An 18,861-nucleotide genomic window follows, 5' to 3' on the forward strand; every position below is an offset into this window, starting at 1 on the left:
TAGGAAGCTCCATCTTCCTTGCTCGATGAAAACCAATTGTAGAAGCATGAACTGGATCAAAGACTGATTGATCTCTTTCAATTTAGCCGCTAGTTAGATTTAAAATTGGGTCCACAAATTCTCTTTTTGTAATGTATGAATTTTGAAATCTCAGACGGTTTTGATAACACAACATTCATTAACTTTGAGAACCATTGGAGCAGGAAAGAATGGTCACAAGGTAATGGGAAATCCATTGTCAATTACAGAGCTGATGACCAGTTATTTCGAATGGATCAGTGGAATCGGCCTGCCAGTATACTGTTTCCAGCTGATCCATAATGAGACAGTTGCCAATTCTAGGGTTTTCTTAACCGATTCAACCCTATTCTAGCCTATCTGGAAAAGAATCGGTTTCAACTGCTTCCAATCTCCTGAACCCTGTGTACTATATGCAGAAAGTATTGGAGGCTACCTTGATCGTTCTCTTTCTTGCTTTTATCCCTTTGTTTTTCACTTAGTCCTGTTCATTGTCACCTATGTCTTGAACCCCTCGTGACGCCATTATTCTACCCAAAGTCTGAGTAGCCAAAGTCCATTTTTCAGTCGTTATTTTGCTCGAAGTCCAAGTAGCCAAAGTTCACTTTACAATTGTTACTCTGTCTGAAGTTTGAGTAGGAAAAACCCGTTCACAGTCATTATTCTGCCCGAAGTCTAGGTAGCCCAAACTCATCTTACATAGTCGTTACTTTATCCGACAAAAAAGAGACAAGCCATTTGTCCGTCTCCACCTGAGCCGGGAGATATTCAATACTTTGCATTTGTATTGGTAACGCTTTTTCCTGCTCTTTTGTCTTGTTGGGTTTAATTTCAAGTATATATTTTCCTTTGGTCTTTCATTTTTAGCACGATGTAGACCATTAAAACAACTTGTTTTAGTGTAAATAGTAATTTTTATTTTTTTTTTAACTTATAGAAATAGAATGTTTAATTTCTTTTTATATATTGGATGCATGATGATCAATTATAAGTGAGCATTGCATGTTGGTATAGGACATGTAGTTATAGGAGAATGCTTGAATTCAAACATCTAGCAGAAAGACTGGTTTAACCAGGCGAGATGGGGTTGCTAATACATTCCCACTCTCGTAACTTGACCACTTACCCAGACTCTCTGATCATACCATATGGAATCATGTGTAGCACCCGCCATTGGGTCCTAGGCCCGAATTCTAGGTGGTGATTCTATTCATTTTAATATATATATGCCATGATCCCAAACCCCCCGTTTCCAAGGGACCCTAAAAGCTTCGGACCCACCCACAAGGCGGACATCAAACCCCGCTCCGGAGGTCACGGTACCCATATTAACCTCATGTATTGTCATAAATGTTTTTAATACTTATTCCCCTTTAAACAGAGACAGAAGAGAGTTTCTCACGACCCTTAGAGTGCAATTTCACACCAATAGGCATTGTCGAAAATCGGTTCGTATACAAGAGGCATTCAATATGGAGAGAGAGCTTGGGATCCATGATGTGGAATGTGAGAGGGTATAGCATGGAATTTGCACACTAGCATCATAGGGATCCTTTTAGGTAGGGGCATAGTTTGTAATCTCTGATCGGATCGAACAGTATCGGCCGAATCGAATCGGTATCGACCGTGACCGATCTTATCTAGGTATTGTGAATCACTATTTGGATCCAATACACGCATGACTCAAAACTCCTTTTTTTTCCTTCGTTCTTTGAGCCTTTAAATCACGATTCACATATTTGGTAGCCTAAAATCCGGGAGAAAAAAGGGGGATCTTACCGTTTTGACTGTGGAATTGATTAAGGGAATATTTTATTCCATTTAAACATTTATCTTCTTAAGGTTGTTAGGGTTTTAAAACCTAGATTTTCCAATTTTTCTTCTTCCTAAGCTTTTCACGCTGTAATTTTGATTATTGGGATTCTTAAATCTGCGTGATAAAAGGAAGAGATCTTATCATGTTTTTCACTAGGAATTAAACATGGAGATTTCTTAGCTAATGGCGATAGTGGATGAGGTTGAGGAGGCGGACAAGGTAAGCTTAACATAAAAATAGGGATTAGATAAGCTCAAATTAGGGATTAGACGTGATTACCATTTTTTTTTATTTTCATAATATTTTAATATTTTTCTGACCGATATTGGTTGATTCTAGGACCTTTCCAAGAAAATCGAGTTTTTTGCAAAAATTTGAACGATTCAGACCGATCCCGGGATTAAGAAACTTGGTAGGGGTGTCAATTTGGCCCAGCGGACCCGAGCTCGCCCTAACCCACCTTGAGTCCGAACAGGGGCTCGGCTCGATTTTTCAGCTTGTGGGGTAAGATTGGGTTTAAGTTGTTCCTAGCCCTGGCAAGGCCGGATTGAGCTTGGGTTGAGGCCTCGGACTGAGCCCGACTCTGTATTAATGACAATATATATATATCCCTTTGAAATGACTCCCTTACCCCTCGAAGGGAAGAAAATCGAGTTTTTTGCAAAAATTTGAACGATTCAGACCGATTTTGACCGATCCGGATCGGTATCGGCCTTGACCGATCCCGGGATTAAGAAACTTGGTAGGGGTGTCAATTTGGCCCGGCAAACCCAAGCTCGCCCTAACCCGCCTTGAGTCCGAACAAGGCCTCGGCTTTATTTTTTAGCTTGTGGGGTAGGATTGGGTTTAAGTTTTTCCTAGCCCTGGCAAGGCCGGATTGAGCTTGGGTTGAGGCCTCGGACTGAGCCCGACTCTGTATTAATTACAATATATATATATATCCCTTTGAAATGTCTCCCTTACCCCTCGAAGGGAAGAAGAGAGAGATAGACACATAGGGTGCTAGCCTAGCTAGCCTTTTCCTATATATATAGAGAGAAAAGGGGTTCTGCGCATCGGAGGGAACGAGGCATCTTCCTTTTCCTTACTCCGATTTATCGAGACGAAGGGAGATTTTTCTTTAAAGGGGTCGCAACCACCTTCTCCTTGTTTTCTTTTCTCTCACTTGCAATCCATATCTTGAACCCTAGCCATCGACCTCCTCTCCTTCTTCGTTTTGGGAGGGTTTTGGCTTCTTCGATTTTTAGGGGTTCTGGTGGTTTCTGTGTTTTTGGTTTTTTAGGGGGGGGGGGGGGGAGAAGAAATCCTAAGGCGACAGTGGGAAGAACGCCTAGTGATCCCTTTTTTCTTCTTCACTTCGAGCCCAGGTAAAATCTAAATGGTGGTTGAACCCTAGCCATCGTCTTGCTCCATTTTCTCTCCATCTCTACTCATTGAACTTTAGTTCATCTGTAGATAAAAAAGGGTGTACCCAGTGCACGAGGCTCCCGCCACTGCGGGGTCTGGGGAGGGTCATAATGTACGCAGCCTTACCTTTGTTCATTTGTAGATCTCTGGTAGATACCGATTATTAGAGTTAATACTAAGGATCAATAACGAGATCTAGATCGCCTCCGGATCTCTATACCCACCGTGCTCCAAGATTTATGGTTCTTGATTTTGGCAGAGATTCATTGCAAAGTGCCTCTGATATTCCCAAATCCATGAATACTGAAGGATTTTGATCGTGTGAAAGGAATTTGATTTTGCTTGGAAACCTCTAGATTTGAGCATATCAAGATTTTTTCCCCATCCCCAGGTACGTATGTTCTTCAAATCTTCATTTAGTTAAATAAATTCTCATATCTATTTTCCATTTTAATTCTGAAATAGTTGAATGTTTTTAAGTCTTTGTTTCCATTTTTGTTTGGCTGCATTTGTATCTATTCCTTGTGAACACTTGATTTGCATACGCATTGGTATGATGGATCTCTGTAATGATTTGACATGCTCCAATTTGAGGGGTTCTGATGGATTGAGAGGCTTTGTAACTACGACATGCAGTTAAGGTCCAATTCAGGGTCCATTAGGGCTGAGTTGGGCTAGGGTAAGGTAAACCCTAGCAGGGTTGGGCCTAGGTCAAAGGTTTGTTAGGCGTTGGTAGAGTCGGGCTGGGCTTCGGTCGACTTTAAGACCCCTGGGGTTGGCCTGGGGTTTTAACATCCCCGCTCCAGCCCGACCCATTGACACCCCTACTTTTAGGCAAATAATGATCTCGCACTATCTTGCACACATGTATATAAATACCTAAGAAAGATATACATAAATACTTAAGAGAGAGATTTCAAAAGAACAAAAAACAGCTTCAGAGAATGGGGGATTTCAACCAATAAAGATTGGGAAAGGTAGTGTAAAAGTTGTACAAATTATAGTATGGGAAAATGATCCCCACGTTGACGTTAATACGTGCCCTCTCACTCTCTCTCTCTCTCTCTCTCCTCCCTGACATGCGGCTCCCTATATACAAACTATGCGGCGCCCTCCCCAATGCTCCCATTAACTTGGCGTGGAAGATTTCATCTCACACTGATAGTGTTTTTTTTTTTTTTTTTTTTTTTTTTTCTTATGAAACATTGATAGTGTGTTGATCCCTTGGTTTGTAGTATAGTATTTTTCTATCAAAAAATTTGCCAAGCTACCAAAGTGCAATTTCCCTCTCAAATTAGCTTTTTTATTATTATTATTTTTCTTACCTACTATGATTATATGGTGTGGGTATGCAAATTCCTTCCCACACCGGCAGCGTGGAAAACCTTCTAGTAAAAAAAAAATGAGGGAATTAGTTTCTGTTCGGGTGTAGCCTACGCCAACACTCCCATGTGTCTATAGGGAGGAAAGAGATAGACTCATGGGAGTGCTGGCATAGGCACACTCCCGGACAGAAAACTTTCTCCCAAAATTTAATAAATATTTTTTCCTGCAGGCTTTAACCGTTTAAAATTTAAAAAAAAAAATGACCCTCAAAGTGGCCAACTTGGGAAAGAATTTCCAGAGAGGCCCATTAATGACTATAAAGAGAAGTGATTTTGTTGGAGCCTAAATTATTCAATAGATATACTCAATAGAGGAGAAAGATTTGTTACATCATTGGTGAAGGAAAACCATTCCCATCTATGGTTATTATTACTCCACTTCTTACTATAGGAAGTCGATAATACCCCCACAGTTCTCTGAAGCTCATCTCACGAGGCAATGACACCAACGGTAAAAAAATTCCTCCTTTGCCATGGGTGAAGGAAAATTGCCTCCATCGATAGATGGTATTAAGCTTACTTTCATCCAACTGCTAACATCCACTTGGGGATTAGCTCTTGAAATCCAGAGTCCAAATCTTAAAAAATCCGAAACTTTAAATTTGGAAGAGAAATTACCTTTCCACTTGGCACACTCCAACAAAATCTGTTCGGTACTTTCCCAATAACGCCTCATTCTATTATTCAATGGATATACTCAATAGTGGAGAAAGATTTGTTACATCATTGGTGAAGGAAAACCACACCCATCTATGGTTATTATTACTCCACTTTTTATTGTAGGAAGTCGATAATACCCCCACTGTTCTCTTAGGCTCATCTCACAAAGCAATGACACCAACAGTAAACAAATTAAATTGCCTCCTATCATTAGATGGTATTAAGCTTACTTTCATCCACCAGCTAAAATCCACTTGGGGGTTCTTACCAAACTGCTAGCTCTAGAAATCTAGTCAAAATCTTAAAAAATCCAAAACATTAAATTTGGAAGAGAAGTTACCAACTTGGCATACTCCAACAAAATCTGTTCTGTACTTTCCTAGTAACGCCTCATTTTTTTTTTTGATAGACTAGTAACGCCTCATTCTATTGTTCAGTAGATATACTCAATAGAGGAGAAAGATTTGTTACATCGTTGATGAAGGAAAACCACACCCATCTATGATTATTATTACTCCATTTCTTACTGTAGGAAGTCGATAATACCCCCACTGTTCTCTTAGGCACATCTCACAAAGCAATGACACCAACAGTAAAAAAATTCCTCATTCGCCATAGGTGAAGGAAAATTGCCTCCTATCGTTAGATGGTATTAAGCTTACTTTCATCCAACAGCTAAAATCCACTTGGGGATTCTTACCAAACTGCCAGCTCTAGAAATCCAGTCAATATCTTAAAAAATCCAAAACATTGGAAGAGAAGTTACCATTTACTGTTTCCACTTGGCACACTACAACAAAATCTGTTCTGGACTTTCCCAGTAACACCTCATTTTTTTTTGATAAACCAGTAACGCCTCATTCTATTGTTCAATAGACATACTCAATAGAAGAGAAAGATTTGTTACATCGTTGATGAAGGAAAACCACACCCATCTATGGTTATTATTACTCCACTTCCTACTGTAAGAAGTCGATAATACCCCTACTGTTCTCTTAGGCCCATCTCACATAGCAATGACATCAACAGTAGAAAATTCCTCTTTCGCCATAGAAAGTTGCCTCCTATCATTAGATGGTATTAAGCTTATTTTCATCCAACAGCTAAAATCCACTTGGAGATTCTTACCAAACTGCCAGCTCTAGAAATCCAGTTAAAATCTTAAAAAATCCAAAACATTAAATTTGGAAGAGAAGTTGCCGTTTACTGTTTCCACTTGGCACAGTCCAACAAAATCTGTTCTGTACTTTCCCAGTAACGCCTCATTCTCAGTCTTATCCTTCAGTTCTTTTTCAAAGTACCAAAAATATCCCGTTTCACACGACTGTGAGAGGGGTATTATTGTCATTTGCTGTGTCCTAAACGGGGCTTTCGTGGAATTAATTAAGAAATTTGTAACTTTGGTTCCTTCTGTTGAGCAAGAGTGGGTCTCTTTCACTGTTTCACATTCATGGCGACTCTTTCTTCTTCTTCGTCTTCAGAACTCCCTTGTACTTCAAACAATTGTTTCTCTCTTTCCTCAAAAACCCCGAAAGGTTCAAAACTTCCTTTGGAGCTTGAAACAGTTGCAGAAGCAGAAGAGACTCTGCTTTCAACCGTTGGAGCCAAAACAAAGACAGCGAAAATAGGGAGTGGAAAGGGAGAAATGAACTACTCAAAAACTCTGTTCTGCAGTAAGGGACTTTTAAGACCCATCTGGGTTGCTGCTTATTGTGACAAAAGGCTCAAGAAAGACCAAGTTTCTCTCACCGACATCTCTTCTTCTGTTGGTACTGTCTTCATTTCCCTTTTCTCTCAAGCTTACTTCTCCCACCTCCCCAATTATGTGTTTCTTCTTCGTGGGTACTGTTCTGAGAGACAATAAGGCGTTCATAATCATTTCTAAATGTTCATGCGTTGATGGAAGGCATTACTCATGTTTGGCTGTCGCCAAGGGAGATCATTTATCTAGTTGCTGAATTAACTGAACCCTTTTGGGATTTTACTACTAATTTGTTGTAATGGTTTTGTTTTTCTGCTTCGCTTTGAACTACTTTCACAATGTGAGTTCTACTTCTTTGGAGTTCTATGCTTTCTCTCGTCTTGTGTCCTGGTCTGAGCTTTCTGTGTGTCTTAATGCTTATTTTCCTGTGTGTTAAGTTTCTTCTAACGGTGCTCTATTTGTACGGATGTGGCTATGTGAGACTGAAAAATGTGTTCTTCTCGGTAATCATTCATAGTTAGTTCAATCAATCAGGTATCTTGAGCATGAGAAAAGGAGGTACTCCGATCAGGTTTTATATAAATTGGCTCAATTAGCTACAATTGTACTCCCTCCCTCCCTCCCCCCCCCCCTCCTCCTCCTCCTCTTTTCTTTTCCTGTCGTTGAAATCTTAATGTTTTAGCTCCTCTTGCTTTCCTTATGCCGCTCTGAAGTTTTATTTGCTACATCGTTTTTGTTTCCTCTTCCATAATTTTTCTCCATTTCCAATTAATTTAGAATCTTTTGCGGTTTCAACTCAAGTCATGGTTTTAGCTTATTCTAATAGCTGCCATCATAACAAAAATTTTAGAGGTATGCAACCACTATAATCTACTCTGGATGGGAAGGTGACCGGCCCTGCTCAGCAGGACTGATCTTTAATACCCCCCCCCCCCCCAAAAAAAAAAAAACAAATAAATAAATAAATAAAAGAGGAAAAAGAAATGGCATTTGGTGTTGGTCCCCTCAGGAGTTTTGGAAAGAGCAGCTGTTCTTCCCTCATAGTGTGCAGTGATGCAGTAGCATGTGCCTATTAAGTTGAAAAGTTTGTAGTTCCTTCAATGTAATGTATCCTGTGTTCCTTCTGAGCTCTAAATGCCACGAATTCTCAGTAACATTGCTACTGTTTTGGCCGATAGTGGTACGTTTGAACACATCTTGAAAACAAAAAGGGTCTGCTTAGGCAGTTGGATGCCCATTAAAGGAAAGGCCTAAAACATATGAGCTATTACACTTGTGGTTGGTTTCTATATTTACTCCTACAACCTTGTGTGCTTTGGTTGGTTTTGATCATCACCACTCATCAATTACCATTTCCCCTTTTCTGCTTTTGTCATCTTATGCAGATGAGATCATGCTACAAACAGTAACAGTCACATACAGAGTACTTGGTTATCTTCTCCTTGGTGTTGTGAGGATATACTCTAAGAAAGTTGACCATCTTTACCATGACTGTGATGAGATTTTGGTCAGAATAAACAATTATTCTGTCACCAGAAGAACAAATCTGCAAATCGAAGCCACGTCTGCACCACATTTCTCTATCAGTTTGCCAGAGAGGTTCGAACTTGATAGTTTTGATATTGAGGCCCCAGAAGCTGTAAGCAGGTAAGATGTTGAACATCCTCAAGACATGCTTAAGTTTCTCATTTTCTTCTTTAAGAATTACAACCACCCTTCTCTGTTTTTCTGACTTCTCAGGCGCAACATCAGACCAAGTGAAGAGATCACACTTCAAGGTACCAGATTTTTTGGCTCTTTTCAAATGTTTTATTACTTCTCCGTTGTTCTAATTTTGGGTAATTGATCTTTTCATAAAACAAAAGCATTCGAGGATGAAGCAAGACAGCATTGTTCTCTAAACAAGGTAAACAACATTACTATATTTTGTCTAAAAGAATTTTATAGCTATCATTTCTTTTAAGTTTTATGTACCTTGTTCTGTGTGGTTTCTGTGGCTTATCTATGAATAGATCCATCATGCAAGATATGTGGACCTCCTCTTGATGGTTGATCCCTCCAAAATCTTACCTCAGACGGAAGATATCTTGGTTGATTTTACCTGAGTGGATGGTTTAAGATATGCATTTGGTGTATATTTCAAATACAAACAAATGCCGATCTCTTGAGTGATCTATGTTGATGCTTGAGTAGGATTTAGGCCACATGCTGCTTTGCTCTTTTAGTGTAATTCATTAACAAATATAGCCATATCTAGGATTTTAATTAGTTTTGTTGTCAAACTCATTGTCCTCAAGGATCAAAGTGTTTGAGTTGACATCCCAAAAACACCTGTTATTCAATATTGTATGTAACAGATGATGCAATCTAACTTTTCTTTGACTAAATTAATGGCAAATAAGATACTACAGAGGAAAATATAGGGAAAAAAAAAAAAGATAAGCTGGCTTGATTTATGCACAAATTACTAGGGGAAGTCCGATTTCAGTGATACAGTAATATAAGAGCTGTCTTGTATCATGTGTATCAGTGATCTTTACTCATCTTGTGTAAAGGACTTCATTTAGTTAGAAACCTTATTTATATTCTTAACTTGTACACTTCTGCAGAATCACAGCATTGAACCTTCTTTTCAGCTCGGCATCTACCATTCTGCATATGCAACATTTGATGAGTATGTATCAGATTCCTCTTTCTTTTGAGCCTTTCCCAATCACAAAAATAAGGGAATCCTTATTGCTTGATCAACATCTCTTGGCGGTGTTGTTGCAGTGTTCCTTATCCTCCCATATTGGATCTTGATATGGTGGTCAGCCAATGCCAGAATCAAAGCAGTTTAGAAGCAAGCACACAGATGGTTCGATGCAGTCAATTACTTAAAGAAAAATGTCCAGACCTAAATATGTTAGCAACAGAGGTTCCCCTGGACATGGATCCACAATTTGATAAGGTGGATTATCAAGCAGAGAAAAATTTCCCGGATATACCACCTTTGGATGTCGAGGAACATCATATCAACAATGAGGACCAACCAGTTGCTAATAGTCCTGTTGAAACTTCACAAAAATCTGATTTTCCATACCCTGACATGTTTGATGGATCTGAGGAACCTCTGGACCTGGATCCACAATTCGATGAAGTGGTTAATCAAGTGAAGAGGATAAAGTTCCTGGAAATACCACCGTTGGAAATAGAACATGTTTCTACTGAAGACCATCAAATTGTTATTGTACCTGATGGAACTCAACATGAGCTTAAATTTCCATGTGCTTCAGGTTAGTATGATTGTTAGTATATGGAAAGATGTACAAGTACTTCGTATTGAATGGCCTTATGGTTTTTTGAAGAACTAATCTGAGTTTCCATACCCTGACATGTTTGATGGATCTGAACAAGTACTTCGTTAGTATGATTGTTAGTTGGGATAAGGCTGAGTTGTTGTTGTTGTTATTGTTATTGTAATTTGAACAAGTTTCAACAAATCCAAAAGGAAAATTTGTTGGAATTAGTATGCTTTTCGACCAAAAATGTTTGTGTGCAAATAAGTCATTCCTATGATTCTCGATAGAAAGAAATCACAAAAGTTATGTTGTTGCCACTTTGAAATAATTAAGGATCGCCGAAGTAAGGTCTAAACCTAATGATTCAAAGCAACTATAAACGATCCATGAACAAGGAAATACCATTTTCAATGGTCTCAACAATTGGATCAAAATGCGGAATCAAAATAGATTTGAAATAAGACACAGAAAGGGGTTTAGAGATGGCTCAATAAATGTAATACCTAAGGATTTTACTTTCAGCTTGTTCTAACATGGGTATAAGGGTAGATTTGTCCTAGGGGCAATACTGTACTTGTACTTATTCTATTCTAGCGTGTATAAAGCCTAGGCCTCTGTCAATTGACAAGCCATCATTTCCCAAATCACAACATGGTATCAGAGCAGGGAGGTCAAATGTTCGACTCCTGGGAAGTGCATCGGAAGAGTTTTCCCGACATTTCTTCTCCATCGGTGCCGCGTGAGCTCCACGTGCAAGGGGCATGGGATCTTGGCCTGCACATGCGGGGGAGTGTTGATGTATACAGTGATGCTACTCTTCCCTAACAGTTCGAGCTTTTAGGTGAAACGCTAGCGAACATGGTATAAAGGTAGATTTGTCCTAGGTGCAGTACAGTACTTGTACCTGTTCTATTCTATTGTAAATAAAGCCTAGGCCTCTATCAATTGACAAGCCATCATTCTCCAAATCACCACACAGCTCTTTGAGAATTATCCATGAATCTTATGGAGTTGTTGGCAAAAGCAATCCCTGTCCTCTAAAATCCCATTTTTCTATTGCTTCTAGATATACTATATCCTAGCAATCAAAATATATCTCCATAGGAAACTTGAAGAAGCAGTCACTGCTCCAAAGAAGATTGAGGATATATAGAGGATAAACCATAAATAAAACAAAAAATCTGAGGAAATGTCATTGCCAGCAGATTATCCCTTTTAAATGCATTACTTTATGGGGAACAAGGCACCAAAGTTTCTTCCCTATAACATGTCACAAGTATTCACTGTCATATAGGCTGGATTCCCCACCAAGAACCTTAAATTTTGGTGCAGCCAAACAGTACCAATTTCATTTTATAGGGGAATGAGTTTGGCTAGCTGATTTAGGTCTTCCCAGTTGACACACACAATTGGTAAGGACTAGTTTCCAGTCGTATGCTTCTAGAATTTTTTTTTGTTTTAAGATTTATCTATAAGCAAGTTGATCCCTTATGAACATAGCTACTTTTAATGCAGGATCTGCTACACCTGCTCAGAAGGAGCAAGTTCGGATATCAAGGAAGAGAAAACATATCTGTGATGATGTTATAGTGTTGCCTGGCAAGTGAGTGATGGCTACTTAACTTCTACCTTTCTTTTGTTAGAAGTGATTACCGAGAAGTTTTTTTTGAAAAGAGTTATCTATATATTTTATTATTATTATTGTTATTATTTTTAAATGGTGGGCCTTAGTGAAATGGTAAAGTTGGTCCATTGCGACCTAGTGGTCACAGGTTCGAATTGGGGAAGCAGCTTCTCTGAGAAGCGGGGGTAAGGCTGCGTACATATTTGCCCTTCCCCAGATCCCGCAGCGGGGGAGCCTCGTGCATTGGGTGTCCCTTTTAGTCACCGATAGATTTTTTCATTAAAATGTGGATTGGACATTATAGGTAGGCTTTTAGACAGGAATTGCATTACCTTGGGAGTGAGCAACCCAGCTCACCCAATCAAATTAAATGGCAGAATAACGGTATCCAGGTGTATTTAAGTAAAACTATTAAAATGTGGATTTGACATGATAGGTAGGCTTTTAGACAGAGATTGCATTATCTTGGGGGTAAGCAAGCCAGCTCACCCAATCAAATTAAATGGCAGAATAAAGGTATCCAGTTGTATTTATGTAAAACTATTAATTTTCCAGGAATGATTGTAATTACTTAAATACCCTTGGATACCTTTTCCTGTTCATTGAATTGGCTGGGTAAAACACCCACAGGCAAGGTTATTAAACTCGGAATTGGGATCCAGATTGGGTCCAGCCGATTCTGATTCTGATTTAGCCGGAATCGACCATAATCGATTGGCAATTGGCTAGAACCCCAGAAACCCAGCATCGATCTGCTGAATTCAGGATCGGGCTCAGCTGATTCCGATTCTGATTCTTGCAGGTGACACAATGATTATCTGAGGTCTTTCCCTAGGGTTTTCACAGAATTGGAATGTCCGACTGATAAAATAGTGATTTGAGTTACAATTAATCACCTAAGAGTGAAGAACAAATTGACTTGCCTGGTTTAGTAATGTATCTTTGACCACAGGAAATTAAGGCAGAGCATATGTGACTCCAGTGGTTTAGTGACTAAAGGGAGGAAAGTTTTCCATACTGGTTTTGATGTCTGGAGAGCCAACATAAAATCCAGGATTCTGCAGGATTTCAGGGAGCCTCTGCTTGTTGGTAAGTTGGCCTAATATTTCCTCTTGATTTATGTATCTAGTTTATACTTACTATGCATTTACTCATCAGGTGTTTCATCGGAGCTCAAAAATCTCTTTTATGAAAGGAATGCTAACATTGATGGACCAGCTGAAGTTGCAGTAAGCCCCAGTCTTTCAACAGAGTTAGCATTTGAAACAGCCCGTAACTCTTCAGAACAAAGAGCCATCTTTCAGGAAAATGCTGACACTAACAGACCAGCTGAAGTTGCAGTGAGCCCCAGTCTTTCATCAGAGTTAGCATTTGAAACAGCCTGTATATCTTCAGAACAAAGAGCCATCTTTCAGGAAAATTCTGATGACGAGTCAACACCAGGGAGTCCTGTTGAGGTTCCCAATACCCCCATGACTCAAGGTGCAAGTGTAGAAAAAGAGCTCTCTCCAATTGTGACGGAAGATCTACTGCTTGATCTAATAAATGAGGTAAAATTATCAGTTAATTGAGATTGGATATTGATCTTTCTGTTGGCTTGGCTTAAGTATGCATTAGAGCGGACATATTCTCTACCCGCCAAATCAGGTCTGCATCCTCAGCATGCAACAGATTTGCCAGCGGATGTGCTGTGTCCATATTTTTCAAGATTTCCCACTCTTGCCGACTGTCAGCTAAAACATTAAAACAGGACATTTATAACTTGGATTATGTTTTGTTTATTATTTTTTAACTTTCAACGGTACTGGCCATTTATCTACAACATCATTACCTTATGTTGCTATCTCTTATTTCAGGAAAACTCTGGTGACGAGTCAACACCTGTGAGTCCTGTTGAGGTTCCCAATACCCCCATGACTCAAGTTGCAAGTGTAGAAAAAGAGCTCTCTCCAATTGTGATGGATGATCTAATGTTTGATCAAATAAATGAGGTAAAATTACCGGTTAATTGAGAACAGGTATTGATCTCTGTTGGCTTGGCTTAAGTATGCATGAGACCGGACATATTCTCTACCCACCAAATCAGGTCTGCGTCCCCAGCATGCAACAGATTTGCCACCGGATGTGCTGTGTCCATATTTTTCAAGATTTCCCACTCTTGCCGACTGTCAGCTAAAACATTAAAACAGGACATTTATAACTTGGATTATGTTTTGTTTATTATTTTTTAACTTTCAATGGCACTGACCATTTATCTACTACATCAGTACCTTATGTTGCTATCTCTTATTTCAGGAAAACTCTAGTGACCAGTCAACACCAGTGAGTCCTGTTGAGGTTCCCAATACCCCCATGACTCAAGTTGCAAGTGTAGAAAAAGAGCTCTCTCCAATTGTCACAGAGGATCTAATGCTTGATCAAATGAATGAGGTAAAATTACCGGTTAATTGAGAGTGGATATTGATCTTTCAGTTGGCTTGGCTTAAGTATGCATGAGACCAGACATATTCTCTACCCACCAAATCAGCTCTGCATCCCCAGCATGCAACAGATTTGCCAGTGGATATGCTGTGTCCATATTTTTCAAGATTTCCCACTCCTGCCGACTGTCAGCTAAAACATTAAAACAGAATATTTATAAATTGGATTATGATTTGTTTATTATTTTTTAACTTTCAACTGCACTGACCATTTATCTACAACATCAGTACTTTATGTTGCTATCTCTTATTTCAGGAAAATTCTGATGCCGAGTCAACACCAGCGAGTCCTGTTGAGGTTCCCAATACCCCCATGACTCAAGTTGCAAGTGTAGAAAAAGAGCTCTCTCCAATTGTGACGGAGGATCTAATGCTTGATCAAATAAATGAGGTAAAATTACTGGTTAATTGAGAGCGGATATTGATCTTTCTGTTGGCTTGGCTTAAGTATGCATGAGACCAGACATATTCTCTACCCACCAAACCAGGTCTGCATCCTAGCATGCAACAGATTTGCCAGCGGATGTGCTGTGTCCATCTTTTTCAAGATTTCCCACTCCTGCTGACTGTCAGTTAAAACATTAAAACAGGACATTTATAACTTGGATTGTGTCTTGTTTATTATTTTTTTATTTTCAATGGCACTGACCATTTATCTACAACATCAGTACCTTATGTTGCTATCTCTTATTTCCTTGCAGGATGTCAGCCCTCATGAAGAAAATAACCAGGACAAGGGTGAGGATACATCCATATACTCTTAGTTGCACAATTTTTGGTTTTGAGATAATATTGCTGAGGGAAAAAGAACACTGCTTGGTCGCATGGCCACTGCACCAGAGGCTGGACCAATGGCAGCGCACACATGGCCATCGACCAGCAGGGGCGGGATGGTCTTTTCATGCGCCCATGTGAGAGTGCGTAGATTTGGTGCGACCAAGCAGCATTCTTTCTCCCTATTGCTGATTTTCACTTCATGAAGTATTCTCATTGGCTTGTCTTAAAATGCAGATGGATGGACAGTGAGGACCAGGTAGGATGGATGGAGCTTCTTCTATACATTCATTTGTGTTAGTGGTTTCAGGTCATTCTTGTAGGAGACTGTTGCAACCTATGAACTTCTTGTGTGCAGGGCAGCGGCAAGTTATCTGCAGAAAAGCTTCTTAAATCAAAAGGAGCAGAAAGATAAAGAAAGTCTGAGTTTGGGTGGTGTTTTGGAAGGAGAAACAAGAAAACGAAGTGCTAGATTATTCTATGAGATACTGGTAAGACAAATCTCTTGCAATCTAGTTAAGCCTGATACATATGCAGAAGAAATGAGTTCGTTGTTAAAGTGTTGTTGAACTTCTTTTAGTTATGGTTGAAGAAATTTATGCATTTAACATCTCACAATCAATGTGATAATAATGGTTTCAAAAATCAAAATGGAATGGCTGAATCTCCATATTTGAATTGGAAATAATGGAGCCCAATTCCAATTTCCGCCAATTCTTTACAAGGAGTACTGAATTGGTCAAAAATGGAAGAAAATCTCATTTTTTGGCAATTGTCTTCTTCCTTTGGTAATTGAAAACATAGACAAATAAGGAAAATTGTTGTTTTGGCCAAATTTATAAGTTTCTTGAACCAAAAACTCCCAAAAAAAAAAAAAGAATAAAGAAATTTGTACTTCTAAGTTCTATCTGATCCCATTTTTCTCCGATGTGGCCAAGTCTGTCTGATTTCGAGTGGGATCAGAAGTGATAATGCCAATCCCACTGCTGAAAATTTGAGCTTAAATCTTGGTGATTATATGTCAAATATTAATTTATTGAAAATTTTAATTGCAGGTATTGAAGACTAAAGGTATTGTGGATGTGATACAAGAAAATCCATATGATGATATTCTTGTGCAGAAAACCCCTCAAATGGAAAGAATATGATTTAGCAGACCAAGCATTAGACATGAGAAATGTACAGTCAATTCTTGTGTTGGGCGATTTTGGTGCCCAGATACTGCATTTCTTATTTATATCAGAAGTAGGATATATATACCTCATTGAAGCTGGGTTGATTGGGAAGAGGCATAGATCGCAGTTCGTGTACATTGATGTATCATGTCATATTTTTTGTCATGTACATTCTTTTATGGGGAAGGGTTCTCTGAACATGAGGCGTATTCATTCTTTATAGGTGTGTAAATGTGTAGATGTTTCCTACGCCTCATGTTCAGATAGACTTTTCCCTTCTTTTATAGTCATCTTTAATTCTGTTTCTTCCTTGGGTTATTCTCATGTACATTCAAGGTCATCTTTCTCATTTTTCTTTTTTCTTAATCTTTTTGTCCCAAAGGATGAGAAACAAGGAAGTCGTCGGCTTCATCTGAAACTAAATTTATTTCTTCTTAATAAATTGGTTTTTATTTGTTTATTTATGGACCTCAAAGAATTTTTACAGTGTTTGCATGTTTACTAGTTTGTTATAATAAAGCAGAAAGTTAGTGTCTATTGCTTTATAAAAGCTCCATTTGGTTGCAAGAGCAGTGAAGGTAAATATTTGCATCTCCTATGAAATATATTTCACTCTTTCAAGGAAATATTTTGTATTTTCCTAGTAATGAAACACAAAATGATTTTTGTTGTAAAATGTATCACTTTTAGGGAAAATATTTGCATTTTCCTTGCAACTAAACGGGGCCAAAACTGGATTGTTTACAATGAGGAAATGCTTGATACTAGTCTGTAACTTTGGCCACTTTTTAGGCACTTCTGAGATTTATTTTGGGCTGATATTTGATTTGTGAGATGAGTGGATCATTTTCAATATTTAAGTTCATGTGGTAAGTTATGATGCATTGGTTATGAAATACTGTAAAATTTTTTACAATGCTGCTTGTCATGTTAGTGGAAACTGTTGGTGTGGGAATTCTTCCCATTCTATCTATTGGCATAGATTTTGAATTTCATCAAAGCCACTTTAAATCAAGACCTGGGCGTGGGCAAAATGTATTTTATTTTCTAAGAATTTCTTTATCATTGATGATGTGATCCTATGATTGGGTCGTTGAATTTATGTATTGGAAATTTTGAAATAACTACTAAGTGGTAGTGAGAACAGGCTTTCTGTGAACTAGGGATAAGGTTGTGTACATTATGAACTTCCCCAGACCTCAAAGTAGCAAGAGCCTTGTACACTCAGTATGCCATTTTTTTTATCGCGCATGGTAGGGCAGCTACAAGTTTTCCACCTACATTGCAATAGGCGTTTTGGTTTTGGTTTTGGTACTAATTCTGTTTCAATTATACTTGGTAAAATTCAGGATTAATCATCATTTGAAACCTAATAGCATTTATCCAAAATAAAATGTTCTCATACAAAACCACCAGGTTCAAATAAGCAGAAGTGGCAATGTGATTGGCCTCCATTGGCCTGAACCCTAGAAATCCAATGCAAAGCAGCAAATTCATTCTGATCCGATTAGACAGGAATGGGGATTAGATTCCAATTCCTCAAATCATTAAAGCCACACAAGCAATGAAGCCAGGAAAAAAGAGTGATAAAGAATAAAACACAACGAAATCTTAGACCTGACACCTTAAACCAATAATCATTTTCTTAAACCATGACACCTTAGAGACAGACTTTACCGATAAAAAAAAGACACCTTAGAGACTTGAAATATTAATTTGCACCATTAACGTTGTAACCCTAACTATGAAATCTTATAACGGGAAGTTGAAATAAATCTTAATGTGAACAAGGTATCAAAACCTTAAATGCAAAGCCATTTAACCCAGACTGAACCAGCATTGACCAAAGATAAGCTTAACAATCCTCTTTTGCGGTTCAGTTTTTTCCCTCATTTTTCTAGTGAAGAATGAAGACCGCTAAAAAGGAATATTATTACCTCCAATTCGCTGCCCGCTTCAATTTCCTACAATTCCTCACATAGGAGTGAAAATGACCACCCTACCCCACCTTGGGCAGTGTGTTCAGGCAGGGGGTAGGATGATCATTTCTGCTCCTATGTGAGGAATTGGAGTGAATTGAAGGGGATAATGATTCGCTAAAAAAGGGGTGAAGAGTGAAAACAGGAACTATGGCCTTTTTAGATTCAATATCTGGTGGGTCCCAGTTTTGAAAATTAAGGCTGTGCTTGATATGCATACCAAACACAATATAAGATTTAATCCTACCTTAGAATGATCACCGCAGATATGATGTTCCCCATTGGTGGAGAGAGAGAGCTGAAGGATCGGTAGAAAGTTGTAGCAACAGACTAAGATCAGACGTCAAAATCTAAGGAGAGATTGAAGAGAGGGATTAGGGAAAGAGCTTTCATGGCCGCCTGTCAATACTCTCAAAGACTCCAATTTAGCCGTGCAGAAAACCTGAGTCTTCATTCATGGGAGTTATCGGAAGAGTTAAGTCCTAGTAGGAGTAATTGTAATCCTAGGTAACTAGTACTGATTTGTAATTGTAATCTTTAAATAGTAAAGTATGAGAAAT

The 18,861-nt window shown here is 38.7% G+C and overlaps 2 protein-coding genes across 2 annotated transcripts; both read left to right on the forward strand.

The window, feature by feature from the left end:
- The first annotated feature begins 6,736 nt into the window (after window positions 1–6,736).
- LOC122671175 (sister chromatid cohesion 1 protein 2-like) lies at window positions 6,737–9,888 on the forward strand. The gene is made up of 7 exons (XM_043868277.1): window positions 6,737–7,055; window positions 8,374–8,635; window positions 8,729–8,766; window positions 8,854–8,894; window positions 9,598–9,662; window positions 9,761–9,797; window positions 9,883–9,888. The coding sequence occupies exons 1-7, from the start codon at window positions 6,737–6,739 to the stop codon at window positions 9,886–9,888; spliced, it is 768 nt and encodes a 255-aa protein (XP_043724212.1).
- Window positions 9,889–12,004: 2,116 nt separating this feature from the next.
- Window positions 12,005–16,295, forward strand: LOC122671176 (sister chromatid cohesion 1 protein 3-like). Its single transcript, XM_043868278.1, has 8 exons — window positions 12,005–12,078; window positions 12,846–12,982; window positions 13,052–13,443; window positions 13,750–13,884; window positions 14,189–14,323; window positions 14,630–14,764; window positions 15,471–15,638; window positions 16,203–16,295. Exons 1-8 carry the CDS (start codon window positions 12,005–12,007, stop codon window positions 16,293–16,295), a joined length of 1,269 nt encoding a protein of 422 aa, XP_043724213.1.
- The last annotated feature ends 2,566 nt before the right edge of the window (window positions 16,296–18,861 follow it).

This window comes from Telopea speciosissima, chromosome 8, assembly GCF_018873765.1.
Source record: "Telopea speciosissima isolate NSW1024214 ecotype Mountain lineage chromosome 8, Tspe_v1, whole genome shotgun sequence".
Lineage (NCBI taxonomy): Eukaryota > Viridiplantae > Streptophyta > Magnoliopsida > Proteales > Proteaceae > Telopea > Telopea speciosissima.